General features: G+C 52.6%; 1 protein-coding gene across 2 annotated transcripts in view; it reads right to left on the bottom strand.

Moving 5' to 3' along the window:
• The window catches only part of ADCY1 (adenylate cyclase 1), a gene marked incomplete at both ends in the record, with an annotated part of 118,954 nt that overhangs the window by 20,975 nt on the left and 81,594 nt on the right, over positions 1–16,385 (bottom strand). For both annotated transcript variants that reach the window (XM_079711780.1, XM_079711779.1), the window contains 6 exons: positions 5,428–5,554; positions 5,837–6,093; positions 6,623–6,712; positions 11,761–11,845; positions 12,832–12,929; positions 13,077–13,271. In XM_079711780.1, coding sequence (XP_079567906.1) covers positions 5,428–5,554; positions 5,837–6,093; positions 6,623–6,712; positions 11,761–11,845; positions 12,832–12,929; positions 13,077–13,271 — 852 coding nt within the window. The remainder of the gene's footprint in view (positions 1–5,427; positions 5,555–5,836; positions 6,094–6,622; positions 6,713–11,760; positions 11,846–12,831; positions 12,930–13,076; positions 13,272–16,385) is intronic.

Here is a 16,385-nt window from a genome sequence, read left to right as displayed (position 1 = left end):
AAAAGGCAACATCCAATTGTATGTTGCTTATATGAAATCCACTTTAAATAAAAAGATACAAATAGGTTAAAAGTAAAATGATAGAAAAACATATAACAATACAGCTGGATTACCTATATTAATATCAGACAAAGCAGACTGCAGAACCAAGCATATTACCTGGAAAAAGAAGGTCTTTTTTTTAGGGATCGATATTTATTTGGAGTTTTTGGGTTTAGCCCACGGGGTATACAAGAGCGTCTTTTTTTGATCAGAGGAAAAAGGTTTCAATTATCAAGAGGATGTAATCCTAAATATTTATGCACCTAATAACAGATCATCAAAATACATAAAACAAAAACTGATAGAACGGCAACAAGTTCTATCCACAGTTGTAGTTAGAAATGCCAACACCATTCTCTCAAAACTTGATAGAATGACTAGAGAGAAAATCAGAACCTGACTTAACTGACATATATAAAACACCATCCAACAGCGACAGAACCTCTCCCTGGCTAACTCCTCCAAAATCTCCAAGACTCTATCAGGTATTATCTTTATAGGCTAATGTCACCAACTTGGGGGTCAGGTCAGGCTGTGGGCCTGTCACACGTGTGGAGAAAGGAGGACTGGAAGTGACTGGAGAAGGAGGTGCAGCAGAGGCTTCAGCTCAGCCCAGCCACTGGGAACTCCATGTCTGAGCTCCCCACCCGCCACCGAGTGCTGAGAATGGCAGCTGCACAAGTGGGAATTACCCTCGGAACAGGCATTCATTGTAGAGAGAGAAATTTTTATCATAATCAAAATTATAAGTGTCATCATGATAATCTACTGAGTTCAAAGAAAAAAATCACTGCAGCAAAGGCATTCCAATAGTTACAGATTAAGAGGTTGAGGAAGTCATCAGGAAGGAAAAGCCCCATCTGTTTATTTAGGTTTATAGAACCAGCTGGGTCTCAATAAATAATTAACCCAGTGAGTCTTTGGTCTGGCAATTTTGCAACAGTTTGAGGCCCTCTGATGTGCCTCTGCATGACATGCTTAAATATCCAGAGGGCAAATGGGCAAAGTCTAGAAATTTCCTTGTTTTGCTGTGTTTACAGGAAAGCGAGGCATTTCTTGTTACACATCGTTAGAAAAATATGTCAGTGTGTTCCATGTAGGCAACCCTTCCCCCAGGACACAGAGGTTCTCTCCTGCACCAGACTCCCTGGAAAGCGCTCTTCACTGTGGGGCCGGGTGTGCAAGGGGTATCGCTGGCAGAGGACCCCAGGACAGGGTCAACCACTGGACTGAATAACATTTAAGGGGACACCAATGCCAAGAACAGCTCTTGCCAATCCAGATGAGAGAAACTGCCTGCCTGCCTGGGGAAGGGGTCCCCAGCTGGGGGAGCCAACAGCCAGGGCCTCAATCCCACTCTCTGAGCATGAGGTCCAGAACGGGCACCCAGTCAATGAGTAGGAAACCCCATCTTCCACACCCCCAAGCCGGTCCAGCTCTTCCTGGCTCATCCTAAGCCCGTTCTTCTCTAGCTCTGAGTGGCTACTCATAACTGAAAGATCTTAAACCAGAGGGCCCAGCTGACGGTGAGGAGACACATCTCAGGGACCAGCCAGCCTGGTCACCCTGGATACCCAGCCAGAGCCGGACAAGACCAAGTTCAGTGGCACAGCCCACCACAAAGAGGCTGTCCTCCCTTACCTGGCACGGCTTTGGCAAACTGCAGCAGCCAGATCCCCTTTCCAGGAGTGGTGTGCGCTGGCCTCTTCCCCTGGCATCTGTGCTGACCCAGGACCCACCCAGAGGGCTCTACCTACAGGCCCCCTTGCCGCTGGCTTCTGGTTGGGCTTGGCCAGCGGCAACATCCACAGGGGCTGGGAGGGAGGCAGGAAAGCATGGCTGGGTCGCTCCCAGCATGGTCACTGTGGGCTGGCTGTGTCCCTTGGCTGAAGGTCATGAATCCTGTCCGGTGGCCCAAATTGTCCCAGGTTCTGAGGACCCCTCCCACTGTGGTCTGGGATGGGGATCCTCCACTGTGGTGCCCTGGGCACTGCACCAGCCTGGGCTTGTCCTATCCCTGCCCCACCTTTCAGATGGCCCAAGTGCCATTAGCTCTCTTGACCTCATTGGTCTGGAGCGTGCCCTCTGCCCTCTGCCCAGACTGAGTGATACATGCCTGAGACCACATCCACCTCTACCGCAACCCCCTCGCCTGATGGCAAACCATGCCCAAGCTCTACAGGGCCACTTCCAAGTTGCCCCCTGGTGGCCCCTGTGACTGTGGGGTCCCCACCCCTGGGTGCCTCCCCCTGCCCCTGCTCCATCACACTCCATCACCAGGCCACCTTCCAGAGACAGGGATGAGATCCTGCCACCCTGGCTTTGGGGCCAGCGGTCAGCCCTGCCCACAGAGAAGGGGGGGCTCTGACCCCTCAATGGTCTCCCCGCCACCCTTTCCCCCTGGGGTCTCTGTGAAGTTCCCCCTCCTGGCACACACCTTGTCCCCTTTCCTCAACACCAGCCCCTCACCCTCCCATGGCTGAGTCTCAAGCGTCCAAAAGGCCCAGAGAAGCCCAGGCTCTTCTTCCCAGAAGCCTGGCTGGGCATCGTGTGCACATGTCGGTGGGGCTGCGGCCTGGATCTGACACCAGTGAAGACAGCAGCCTGAGCCCCCCGAGGAGGGGGGTGAGACAAAATCAGGTGGATTCCCACCCTTACGCCCTCACCAGGGGCCCTGCCCAAGCTGCACAGGAACTGGGGCCAGTGCTCTCCAGAGAGCCCACCTGGGGGGTCCCTGCCTGTGGAGAGGGAGCCAAGGGGCTCAGATCTCAGCGGCCTCCTGCCCACCTGGAATCCAGGTATGGAGTGAAGACAGGGCTGGGCCACAGGCCCCTGCGAATCAGGGGTCTGTCCCAGCAAGGGCTGGCTCAGGGCTCTCACTGGCCGCACACAGGGAGTCAGTGTGTCCAGAACAGGCACTGACTTAAGAGTACAGGCTGAAGAATAAAGAAACAGGCAAATCCACAGGGACAGAAAGTAGATGAGTGGTGGCTCAGGGCTGGGGGGTGGCTAGAAATGGGGAACGACCGCTAATGGTTATGGGGGTTCCTTGGACAGCATAAAAATGTACTAAAACTGACTGTGGTGTTGGTTGCACAATGCTGTGAATATACTGAAAACCACTGAACTGTATACTTTATATGGGTGCGTGAACCATGTGGGATGTGAATTACACCTCAGTAAAGCTGCTGTATAAAAAGGAATAAGCCATGCTTTTCACCTAGCATATCCGTGTGTGCACAGATACACACACAAACACACATGCACATTTTCTTTCTTTTATTTACCCAGAGTAATGGAATAATTCCTCATGATCTTGAATACAACCTGCCCTGGTGTGCAGACAGCAACCTGTTTAAGTAGCATCTGTCTTGTCCAGGTTAATTAAACTAGAGGGTGAACAGCAGTTTCCACTAGAGTGGCCACTGCCTTCCGCCCCCCATCACAGCCAGCCCTCCCTTCCCACAGGGAGAACACCCAGCAGTGGCTCCGGAGAGAGCCCAGTGGGGCCTACAGCCTGTCAGACGTAACACAGTGTCTGCACCTATGGTGCGCCAAGCCTGCTGGGAAGGGAACTGTGATCACTCCTCACTGTGATGGCTAATTGTATGTGTCAACATGACGGGGCCACAGGGTGCCCGGACGGCTGGTGAGCATCCCTTCTGAGTGTGTCTGAAGGAGAGATTAGCTCTGAATAGCTGGGCTGCGGGAAGAGTTCGCCCGCTACAATGTGGGTGGGCGTCATCCAATCCCCTGGGGCCTGAAGAGAAGAAACTGGCAGAGGAGGGGCACTCGGCTCTCAGCCTGAGCTGGGGCGTCCACCTTCCCTCTCCCTCGGACATCAGCACTCCTGGTTTCTGACCTTAGGACTCGGACTGGACTACATACACCCCAGCACTCCTGTTCTCTCACGGCAGGTGGCAGAGGGCGGGACTTCTCAACCTCCATAACCTCGCAGGCCAATGCCGGGAATAACCCTCCTCTCTGCAGAACCCAACCAATACACTCCCACACGGGATTAGGGTCCTCATTCCATTCTACTGCGGACCAGGGACCCCAAGTGGAGTTGTGGGATCCCCGAGGAGGACCACTTAACTCTAGGCCCACCTCCTGCCACCCGACACAGCTGACCAGGGAGGGCGCCTCAGCCACTGACCTCCTGCCTGTTCCACCACAGGACACGGACAGGTGTCATCCGTCTTCCTGAAGCAAGGATGTGGGCAGGCAGAAAAAGAGGAGCCTGGGCCCCCCAGCAGGCATGTCTGAACCTGTCCTGCTGCGGGGAGAGTGTGGGGTGACAGCGGGGTGTGCCCAGACACCTGGCTCAGAGCCACGTGGCTCTGGGCTGGGACCCTGGCTGCACACAGGGTCCCTGGTATGCAGACGCTCCCACCCACCACAGACCTGTTGGGACCTCCAGTCATTCCAGCCCTGGCCCTGGGCACATCACATCTGTGTCTGAGCCCCATCTGTAATCCCACCTCCCGGACAGGGCTGCTGTGAGGACCGAACAGAATGAGCTCCCTCAGACAGCCAAGGGCTGCTTCTTCATGTTTCAGAATGAGAAGACTTTCCTGCAGCCTCTGTTCTACTGCACACCGCCTCCCCATTTTTAGACGAGGAAACCAAGGGGAAGCAATGTGTCCAGAGCCAAGAAGTGTGCAAGTTACACAGATGGAGTCTGACCTCTGGACCAGAAAGCTGGAAGGCCTTGGTTCCCCGAGTCGGGGACACAGAGCAGGTGACAAGCGGACAGGGAGTGGGTGACAAGGGGACAAGGAACGGGTGATGAGGGGGCTCGGAGACACACCACACCACGCGTGACCTGGGCTGGGCCCAGAAGTGGCCCTGGGTATGCCCAGTGCGCCTGTGCTCCGGCTCCCAGGCAGCTGAGCAGGCTGAACTCTGGGGGTCATCTCCTGCCACCGGGGCTCAGGGCCCAGGACAGCTCACAGGTCTGCTACTCCTCCGTCTCTCTCCCTCTCGTTTCAGAATTCCCCAGCATGCACTGTAAAAACGTCAGGTCCTGGACCCCAATCACAGACCTAAATCTGGAGCGGGCCACTCCAGATTCGGCATCTTCAGGAATTTTCCACGACCCTGATGAGACCTGCTGTCACGTCCGGCCAGCGGGGGCTGAGCCCCTCTGCACCGTCACCCCTCTGCCAGCACGCCTTTGCTCACTGCTGGCAAAGCAGCCAAACTCTGACTGTCACACAGGCTGGTCAGACTGCCCCCTGCCTGCCTGCCTTCCTGCCTTCCTGCTCCTTGGCCCCAGTGGTGCCATCCACAGAGCCGCCGGCGTCCAGCCGGGAGCCCCCACCTGACACCTCTCCCAAGGGCCCCCTGACCCCCACCCCAAGGAAGCAGAGGGATTCCTCTTGCCTGTGCGGCCCACAGGTAGTCCAGCCGCAGCTTGACGTCCACCTGCCGGGCGTGCAGGGCCAGCGTGCACGAGAACAGGAGGATGGCCACGATCGGCTCAAAGCTGCAGCCCGAGACGGTGTCACCCCTTGGGGAAGAAAAGGAAGGAAACCCACGTCAGTGTCCAGAATGCAAGGCCAGTCCCCAGAGGCCCCTCAAACGCGACACCCCCAGCGGTGCCCGGGACCGACCCGGGCGGAGAACCACATCCCTGGGGAAACCCGAGGACTGGCTGGAATGTGGGTCCAAGTGAAAAAAGGGAGAAGCCCTGGCACCGGCGAGCTTCTGTTCAGCAAATTGGAATACAAGGCCCCTCGCGGGGACACAGGCGATGCCTGGACACCGGCTCTAGCGGGAACAGCGTACCTACCCCACGGCCTTCGTGTACCCGCCGAGCTCCAGGACGAGGATGTAGGAGGTGGTAAGCACGGCAAGCAGGATCATTTTTGGCAAGGAGGAGACCCGCAGGAATACAGCCAGCGGGAGGGTGCCCACGAGGCCACACAGCAGGGCGTGGGGCGCAGACTCGCAGGGCATGGCGGGCAGCACGCGGTCCCGGCGCCCAGACGACAGGACCACCAGGGACCCATTGGGACTGGAGCTCCAGGTCCAAGGCAGGCAGCCCACCTGGAGGGGGGACAGAGGACCCAGGAGCGTGGGAGGAGCCCCACTCAGGACACTCACGCGCCCTGCTCCCAGCCCCCTACGGCCTCCCGCTCCGACCCGCTCCCCCAGCGCCATCAGCCAGGCCTCGGAAACTTCTGCCTGCTCCCGGCCCTTCTAGGCTCCTGACTACCCAAGAGGGGGCAGGCTCCCCAGGGCCTGGGGGCATGAGACCCCTACATCCTCCCAAACCACTCAGCTCCACCCTGTCCCTCCCCCCACACCCTCCTTCCTCTTTCTCCGCCCAAGCTTCATCCCCTGCGCACTGTGAAGGCCGGGGCTCCATTCCCAGGAGGATCGCATGTCCTGCACTGGGTGATGTCCCCTTCCCCCACCCCGCTTCCTTGGGCACCCCCAGGCCCATCTCTGATCCCCTTGTTTCCCTCCCCAGCCCAGGGCCAGGCCCTCCAGGGTGGTCCCCGCAGGGCCGCCCATGTACCTGCACCTGGTGGCTCTCACCACGCCCAGCCCTGCGCTCAGCAGAGACACTCACCACACAGCCTTGGGCCACGGAGTAGATTAAGACCACGATGAAGATACACAGGACGGTGCGGATCTGGATCGTCAGGCACCCTGGAAAACACTGAACAACAAAATGCTATTTAAAAAACGGCCTCTTATTACAAAGTCGATCGTGTTCACAGTAAATAAACCACAGTACAGAATGTCCAGAGCCACCTGTACGCAGCTAGAGTCTCACCGACTATCCGTCCTTCACACACATTTCTTGGCTGTTTTCATATAATTAATCTCCCAGGTGAAAAAGCTGCCAAAACTAAAAAAGACGAAAACTGAAGTCTTTAAATTAAAAAGATGCTGTGACGCTGAGTGGCACTGAAAATCACTGAACAGATTACCTTGACATTTTCAGAATATTGCATCCTTCTATCTCAGAAATGGTAAGACTTTCCATTTATTTGTGTCTTATATGCTTTAATTAAGTTTTATCATTTTCTTCACACAGGCTTTATAAAATTTTTGTCAAGTTATAGAAGTCTTATTTTAAGTCTATTTAATAAACACATTTTGCAATATTCAAAAAATGATTTCATGGATAAAAGAAGTTCTCCTTAGACTCACACTTCTGAAATTAGAAACGAAAACAAAAATAGAGACCACAGGGAGATTACAGAAAACACCGACCAGCCAGGGAGCCCGGGACCATCTACATGGTTATCCCTCTATCCTCCCCGCTATGAAGTCGGGATCATTACCGACCCTGCTCTACCGGTGAGGAAATGCGGCCCAGACACCACTCATTCTACAGCCCAGGACACAGAGTGGGCGGCTCCAGCTCACACAGTGGTGGATACGGATCTGGGTCCCAGTTCTAGGCTCCAATACTGTTGTATTTTCCTTGAAACACGGATCTCCTCTGAGGTCCTCACACAGAAGAGTTGTTCTGAGGTGGTGTTAGCCCTGCTGCCTTAGTACCTGAGGCACTCACCTCCCAGTCTTCTCTCCCACTGAGCCCTGGGCAAGGCCGTGGATGCACCGGGGGACCCCCGCCCCCAGCCCCAAGAAGCACGGGCTGCTCACTCTTTTACTCAGCAAACCCTGGAGACGCTGCTTCTGGCCGGGTGGCCTTCAGGAGCCCCCAGGGCGCCACCGAGAGTGGGGCCTGGCCCCTGGTGCTGCGGGAGAGGTGGAAACAGGACAAATGTCTCTCGGGAGGCGATGACTGGAGGGCCACTGGCCAAGGCTGGGCAAGCACTGCCCACGGTGTGTCCCCCTCCGGGCCTGGAGGGTGGACATGGATGTACAGCTGGGTTGCTGATGCCTTTGGGCCACCCAAGAAAGGGCAGCCTCGGGCTGAGCCGGCACATAGGGGCAGTTAGAAGACCCAGAGAGAAACTGGTCTCAGGTAGTTGCATGGAGTCACTGGATAAAACCAGCCCTGGGCCCACCCTCCTCCCCTCCCTCTCTCCCTCCCTCTGGATTTTCTGAATATATAGGACAATAAATTCCCTTTATCATTTAAGACCCTTTGAGCTGGCTCTTCCGTTACCTGCAAAATAACATTGTTTAAGGCCGCCCCTGGATCACACAATGGTGAAGAGTTGCGACTGCCAGCCTCGGGGGACTGAGACCCTCTTCACTCCGTGCTAAATGCCTGATCCTACAGACGTGTTTGATTGAATACACAAGAGTTAAAATACCTCTTTGGAAATTAACAATGACAATCACAAGGACCCACGTGGAGTTGGGGTTTGTTTGCTGGGAGCAACTAGAGGGGTAGGAACGCAGGCATGATAAGAAGGGCTGTCTGTTCATTTTAAGACAGATGGCCGTCTTTTTTTTTTTTTTTTTTTTTTGCGGTACGCAGGCCTCTCACTGTTGTGGCCTCTCCCGTCGCGGAGCACAGGCTCCGGACGCGCAGGCCCAGCGGCCATGGCTCACGGGCCCAGCCGCTCCGCGGCATGTGGGATCTTCCCGGACCGGGGCACGAACCCGTGTCCCCTGCATCGGTAGGCAGACTCTCAACCACTGCGCCACCAGGGAAGCCCCAGGCCACCTTTTTTACAGTTAATTTGGGTCAACTTATCAGTTCTTGAGCAAAAAAACAAATATACAGGCGCGCGCGCACACACACGCACACACACATATATCTCTACAGACCTAAAAACAGCATGAAAAACAGTTTGTCATAATACAGAAAAAAGGTAGCTGATCTGACAAAAACAATGGAAAATTCCCCCAGAACGTGACCCACAATTAGTCAAAGGTGACCCAGGGGGCTGTCTGTTGTTGCCACATCCTCAGAGCACGCTGTCACTGTCTCACGAAGGGACTCTGCAGCAATGGCCAGGCTGAGCGCCCGGGACCCCACAGCCAGAGGGGGATTCACAGCCTGAGCTGAATTTCACAAAGGACTCCAACAGTGTGACAAGGCCGCGAGGCAAGGGTATGCAGAGCAAGACCCTGCCCTGTGCTCTGCACAGAAGAGGAGCCATGGAGCGTGCTGTGGCCAGGGCGCGACACACGGAAGAAACCGCAGCCGCACCAGATGGCCGGCGAAAGGAGGGGTGACCGCCTGGCACCGTGGAAGGTCAGTCCCAATGTGGGCGACACTCTGCCGGAGCCGCGTGGCTGCAGAGCCTAAACGACCTAGGCAAAGGCGACAACTACACAAGCGCAGCCTTCTCCACTCGGCCCTGCCTCTGCGCTCTGGGCTTATTCTCCGCCCATGCGTGTTGAGGGCCCAGAGAAGCACAGGGCGTGGCCTGGCTCCAGAGACCACGTGCTCCCATGGGGGGCGGGGGCTTCAGAGGCTTCTGATCAGGCATCAAACCTGGCATCAGCCTTTGGCTAAGACCAAGTGTAGTAAGAACTTCGTTTTACACTACGGCGCACAGGTACGCACAACTGAAGCAAACTTCCGGGAAACCCTGACTACAGTTGATGTGATGGCATTTTCATTCATTCCTATTCCATTCCTTTTGTTCACACCTCACAAAAACAAAAAAAAACACACATAAAAACAAGCAAAAACCCCCCAATTTCACAGCCCCCCAGAGAGTTGCAATTTGAAGTTTAAAAAATATGACTTACCCTATGCTAAATACATGAACTCAATCCCACACAGATGCACTGCAGAAGCCACTGGGGCTGAGGTAGAAAAGGATGGGTCACGGGGACCAGGACTGGGTGGGAAGCAGGTGGGGACGGCGGGGCACTCTCAGGTGCTAGCAGAGCCCTCGAGTTTGTCTCCGGAGGGTCACTGTCCTCTGCTGAGGCTCCGTCTCCCTCCCCAAGGAGGGAAAACCTACAGGTTTTCTAACTTCCCAGTCACTGTCCATTCATCGACGACGTCCAGTGTAAGCGGAATCTCACCACCACTGCAGACCTCCTCCCTGCCTTCCCCACCCCCTGCAGGCGGCTCACGGGGTCTAGGGTGGGCTGGGCCGGGGGCCGGGTGGGCGGGGCACTGTTCCTCCCCAGAGGCCAGCCCTGCCAGGGCCGAAGGGAGGGGAGGAAACCCAAGGCAGGAACCCCACCTCCTGAGCGGTACCCTCTGCCTTCGCTCAGGGGACCACGAAGGGGTGACTGGGACGGCAGATAGAAAAGTGAGGCTGAAATACGGGAAGAATGTGTGCCAGGCCCTGCTCCCAGTACATGATGAATATCAGCTCCAGTCCCCGTCCCTTTCACGGACGGAGACACTGAGGCCCTCGCGCTGGCAGCCCCTAGCAATGGAGCTGCCACACCGGCTGGATTCCCTGGCTGTGGCCACTTCTATGTCACAGAGGAAGGCACTCTGCCCAGTTGACTTCCAGGCCTTCTCGGGGATGCTCAGCTGCAATGGACCCTCCCACCTGCGTGCACAGCCGTGACCACTCACGTCTCCCCATCTCAGCACGTGCTGGCCTCTGCGGGACGACCCTGCCCCCGCTGCCTGTCCCCACCCTCCCCAGCCAGAGCCTGCCTGCCGTCTGACCCCTCCTTGCGTCTGGCGCCCAGTCTTCTGCACAAGCCCCGTGGTGAGGTCAGAGCCCGGCGCAGGGCCTGCGAAGGGGAGTGTGCGAGCGTGTAAGCTGGCCCCTGTACTGGCGCGCGCTGGCCGGGCGACCTGCAGCTGCCTGCTGCCAGGACCAGGCACGCTGCACCCTGCTGCTTCCTGAACATCGCCCTGAACTGACCCACTGAAGCAATGGGTCAAAATCGCACACCTAGAAAAAATGCTCAGGCCCATGGGGGAGGGTGAGGAGGGGGGTATGGATGGAAAGAAAGGGGCTGGGGGAGCCAGGGCCACCTCCTCCAGGAAAACTGTCCACCAGGTACACAGATTCTGAACACTGGGGATGAATGGGACAGGCTAAGAAATTAGCATCCACTTGCCACGCTTTCACTTGAAATTAGGTGAATAAAGCAATCTTATTTGAAGTGGGAAATTCCAGTTTACCAAACCAGACGCCACTCCATCTATGAAATCAAAGAGCTGGGAATGTGGTTTGAATAAATAGCACTTTTCTTAACTCAACAAGTTACCTATGAAGAATAAAAAATTTAAATAAATAAAACTAGAGCCGATCTTCTCAAGAAGTAGCTGTTTTCAACAACTGTGCAAAAATAACCCTGGGTCTGTCAGACGTGACAAGTGGGGGTCTAGTGGGGACAGGGGACATTTGAAAATGAAGGTTCAGGATGTGAGAAAGGCGTGCGGGACCAGGACAGAGCCCTCTTCCAGGAGCCATGGGCGACACGGGGCCATGCACTCAGCCCTGGCTCCAAAGCCAATGAAGCATCGAGAGTGTGGCCACCGCAGGATAGGACAGGAACCCACAACAAGCCACAGGACGCTCCATCCGCAGAGAACAGCATCACACCTTGTGTTCATTTATCCAGTCACTATCAATCACCCACCCTTGTGCCCTTGGGGCACCTTCCCAGAACTCCAAACTGCACCTGGCACATCATGACGGGCTTCATGAACTCCCAATATGCGGACAGCTCTTTCCGCCTGCCAAGAAGGCAAGCAGATGAACTGCCTCCACTACCCTGCCTGTCCTGCCAACAGGGCAGGCAGAAGCCATGCACCTACCTGTCCAGATGATGTGCAGGTGCAAGACACACACACACTGGTACCTGGACTAGGTAACGAGCAGGTAGAGAACACAAGCACACATATACCTGGACCCGGGTGATGTGTAGATACAGGACACAGGCCACCAGGAAGCAGATGCAGAACACCAGCAGGAGGAGGACGGCCACGCTCCTAGGAAAGAAGACACGTGGGCACTGCAGGCTGGGCCGGGCGAAGTGTGCCCGAGAAATGCCTGGGAACCCACCCTTCCTCCACCCTTCCTCCCCTGCCTCACCCAGTCTCTGGCCCCCCAGAAGGAGCAGCGGTCTCTGGGGACTTGCCCACGCTGGCTCTTTTCTAGGGAAGGAGCCCTTCCTGTGTCCACCCCAACTTCTAAGCCCCCCAGGGTCTCTCTAGTCCTGGGAGCGCCTGAGAGATGCTTTCCCTATGCAGGAAGGGCTAGGATTGCACACACTTGGCTACTGGGCACTACCCTCTTACTGGGCTTCAACCGGGAAGGGTTTTTCTAGAAAAAGCTGTATCCCCATATAGGGCCGTGCAGATGGCCACTGTGTGTCCACAGTGTCCTGGGGTGGGGGGGGCGGCTTCCATGTATTTTCTGGAAACTCACAGGAGAATTGCTCCACTCGGGAGGTTTATTAAGAAAGTGGTACGTCTGGAAGAAAAGTGGAGATTTTCTGGGGTGTTTCTCACTGAAAAACAAAAACTGCCACTCACTTTGACTTACGATGACTACATGTTATTAAAATCATTATGCTTTTGTTCCTTTCCAAAGCCTACTTTTCCTCATTTTAATGTTTCTGAAAATGACAAGCACCTAGACACCAGGGTGCCCATTTGGTGCCGTTTGTTTCCTGCCGCAGACGCTGTCATGTAGTCAATGGCGCAGGTGGTGTGGACAGGGTCACTGAAAATATACGGTGTCTGAGAACTGAGCATGTTTAAAATTAAAAACTGCGAGTGAGCGTCCCACACGTTTGCCATCAGACGTGCCCAGCTAGTTCCTCTGGTAAATGGAGAACTGGTGTGCGGCTCAGGCCGTCCCCAAAGGCCAGGGCACCGCAGCAGTGTGACCGCGGGAGTCGAACCTGAACTTGAAAAGAAAAGAACTCCTGGTGACCTTCTCCTCTGACTGATGGACCCGGAACAGCACTTACTGCGGGATTATTAGAAGGTAGACAAGGCCGAATAAGGCGGCCAGGATGAGGGCCAGAATGACGGCGCTGGTGAAATACTCGTCCTGAATCTGGTGATACTAGAAGACACAGAAAAGGATCGTCAGCCGCCCAGCTTCCTGGAGACGCCAAGGTCTTCCCAAGGGCGCCAGGGATGCCTAGAACTACAGCAAGAAGGGCCACCCACCTTCACTCCCAGAACCCCCCCAGAGAACCCCCACACTCACCTTTCGCTCTCGCTCAGCCTGCTTGTACTTCAGGGTGAAGAAGTTCAGGTCCGCCATCTCCAGCTCCATCTGGCGGGCTTCCAGGAGGCGGCCGATGTACCTGTTGACGCGTGTCCCAGGGGTGGTTTGGACAACATTTGTAGAGAAAGATGAGCGGTTTCTGAGTTTTTCCGAGGCTGTTCTCAATGCCCTCCGCTGCCCGTCATGGAAAGAAAGGAAGGGATAGTGTCAAATTCTCCACTTATTAAAGAAAAGAGCTCTTATGCTCCCTCCTCCTGGGTCCTCGTCCACTGCAGAGTCTGGGGGGCCGGGTTTGGGGATATGAGATGCAATCTTGCCTCAGCCACCTGCTGGCAGCGAGATCCTAGATGAGTTATCTCATCCTCGGTGTTGGGGTTCCCGTGTCTGTAAGTGGGGTTACATGGTACCTGTGCGGTGGCACCATGTAGAGGGTTAAGGGACCCCGCTCGTGTGCAGTGGACAGTGCCCAGCACAGAGCAATGATACTGGTTCTTTGAAAATGTCAATAAAATCAACAGATATCTAGCAAGCATGACAAAGAAAAAGAGAGCAAGACACTAACAAATTCAGGAAAGAAATATAATTTTACTAAAGACCCTGGAAACATCAAGAGGATATAAGGAAATACTTTGAACAATAGTTCACATATAAATTTGACAACTTAGATCAATTACCTACTCCTTGAAACATACAAACTACCACAACTCACCCAACAGGAAAGATAACTAGAAAAGCCCTATAATGGCTAAAGAAATTTAATTCATAATTTTAAAATTCATGCAAAAGTAATCTCCAGGCTGAGATGGTTTCACCGTGAATTCTACCAAACATTTAAGTAAGAATTAACATCAATTCTATACAATCTCTTCCAGAAAATAGAAGTCAACACTTCCCAAGTCACTTTATAAAGTCAGTAATAGGGGCTTCCCTGGTGGCACAGTGGTTAAGAATCCACCTGCCAATGCCAGGGACACGGGTTCAAGCCCTGGTCCAGGAAGATCCCACATGTGTGCCTGTGCACCACAACTACTGAGCCTGCGCTCTAGAGCCCGCGAGCCACAGCTACTGAGCCCACATGCCACAACTACTGAAGCCCACACGCCTAGAGCCCATGCTCCGCAACAAGAGAAGCTGCCGCAATAAGAAGCCCACGCACTGCAACAAAGAGTAGTCCCGGCTCACTGCAACTAGCGAAGGCCCACGTGCAGCAATGAAGACCCAATGCAGCCAAAAATAAATACAAATAAAATAAATAAATTTATATAAATAAATAAATAATAAAGTCAGTATTATACTGATACCAAAACCAGACTAAGACAGTATTAAAAAAAGGAAAACCACTTTTGAGGTCACATCCCTCATGAATACTGATGCAAAAATCCTTAGCAAAACATTAGCAAATAAGATTCAGCAATATATAAGTAGAGGCCTACACCATGACCTTTACGAGATATGCAAGGCTGTTTAAATATTTGAACATCCATGCAATCCATCATATTAACACCATATTAACCACCACATGGAAAACCTCATGGTCATATCCTTTGTCAAAATTCAATATCCACTCATGATAAAGATGATCAGAAAGCTAGGAATGGAGGGGAACTTCCCCAACTTGATGAAGAACATCTACAGAATACCTACAGCTAACATCACAGTCAAAGGTAAAAGGTTTTCCCTCTACCATCTGCAGTAAGGCAGAGATTTCTGGCTCACCCTCACCTTGAATACAATACAGTGCCCCCAACCAGTGCCATAAGGCAAGGAAAGCAAATAAAAGGAAAACAGATTTGAAAGAAAGAAAGGAAACTGACCCTATTTGCAGACATGATAGAAACAGACATGATAGTCTACACAGAAAACCCCAGTGGGAGGGAAAAAAATCCTAGAACAAATAAATGAGTTCCACAAGGTCATAGGATAAAAGATAAACATAAAAAATCAATCGTATTTCTTTATACTAGCTATGAGCATGTGAAGACCAAAACTAAAATACTGTACCATTTACAATCACTGAGAAAATGAAATACTAGGTGTAAATCTAACAACACATACAGAACTTGTATGCTGAAAACTACAAAATGCCAATGAAAGAAATAAAAGAAGATCTCAATATATGGACAGACATACCATGCTCATGGATTAGAAGACTCAAAATAGTGAAAATGTCAATCCTCCCCGCACTGAAGTACATGGGTTTAACAAAATTCCTGTCAAATCCTAGCAGGATATTCTTTTTTTTTTTGTAGATAGACAAGCTTATTCTAAATATTAAATGGAATAGCAAAGGGATTAGAATAGCTCATTCTTCTTAAAAAGAATAAAGTGAGAGGAATTGCTCTACTGATTTTAAGACTCACTATACAACTATCAATCAAGACAATATGGTTTTGGCAGAAGGACAGACACATAGATCAATGGAACAGAACAGAGAGCCAGAAATGGCTTCACACAAGTATGGTCAACTGATTTTTGACAAAAGTGCAAAAGCAATTCAATGGTAGAAGCAAAGCTTTTAAACAAATAGTGCTGGAGCCGTTGGAGATCCATTAGCAAAAAAAATGAACTTAACTCAAACCTCACACTTTATAAAAAGAATTAACTCAGAATGGATCATATTGCAAAACATGAAAATATAAAATCCAGTTAGAAAGCAGACAATAGACACAAGGGGCATTTCACCAAAGAAGAGAACATACAAAGAGTTCCCTGGCCTAGTGGTTAGGATTCTGGGCTTTCATCAGGGAACTGAGATCCCACAAGCTGGGCAGGGTGGCCAAAAAAACACATGGATCGAGGGCTTCCCTGGTGGTGCAGTGGCTGAGAGTCCGCCTGCCGATGTGGGAGACACGGGTTCGTGCCCCGGTCCGGGAAGATTCCACATGCCATGGAGCGGCTGGGCCCGTGAGCCACGGCTGCTGAGCCTGCGCGTCCGGAGCCTGTGCTCCACAACGGGAGAGGCCATGGCGGTGAGAGGCCCGCGTACCGCAAAAAAAAAAAAAACACAAAAAAACACATGGATAGAATATAAGCACTCACTTTTTGATCAATATTAAAGCATAGCATTTTATATGAGGGATTAAATCTTGAAATACATAAACACTTATATTTTTTTTTCGTTTTAAAAGTGGATTAAAGGTCATTCCCTTGCAGAGCTAACCTGTATCTATTTTACAGTATGAAGTATCTGTTTAATTTCATAACTAATACTTTGTGCTTTAGTTTTTCTTACTCCCCTCAAATTTGGGGGGACATGAAAGTAGCTTTGTTAGGACCGTTTGGAAATTC

This window comes from Hyperoodon ampullatus (genome assembly GCF_949752795.1).
Source record: "Hyperoodon ampullatus genome assembly, chromosome: 9".
NCBI classification, from domain to species: Eukaryota; Metazoa; Chordata; class Mammalia; order Artiodactyla; family Ziphiidae; genus Hyperoodon; species Hyperoodon ampullatus.
The sequence above is the reverse complement of the archived record's forward strand: the minus strand, read 5'-3'. Positions and strand labels throughout refer to the sequence as shown.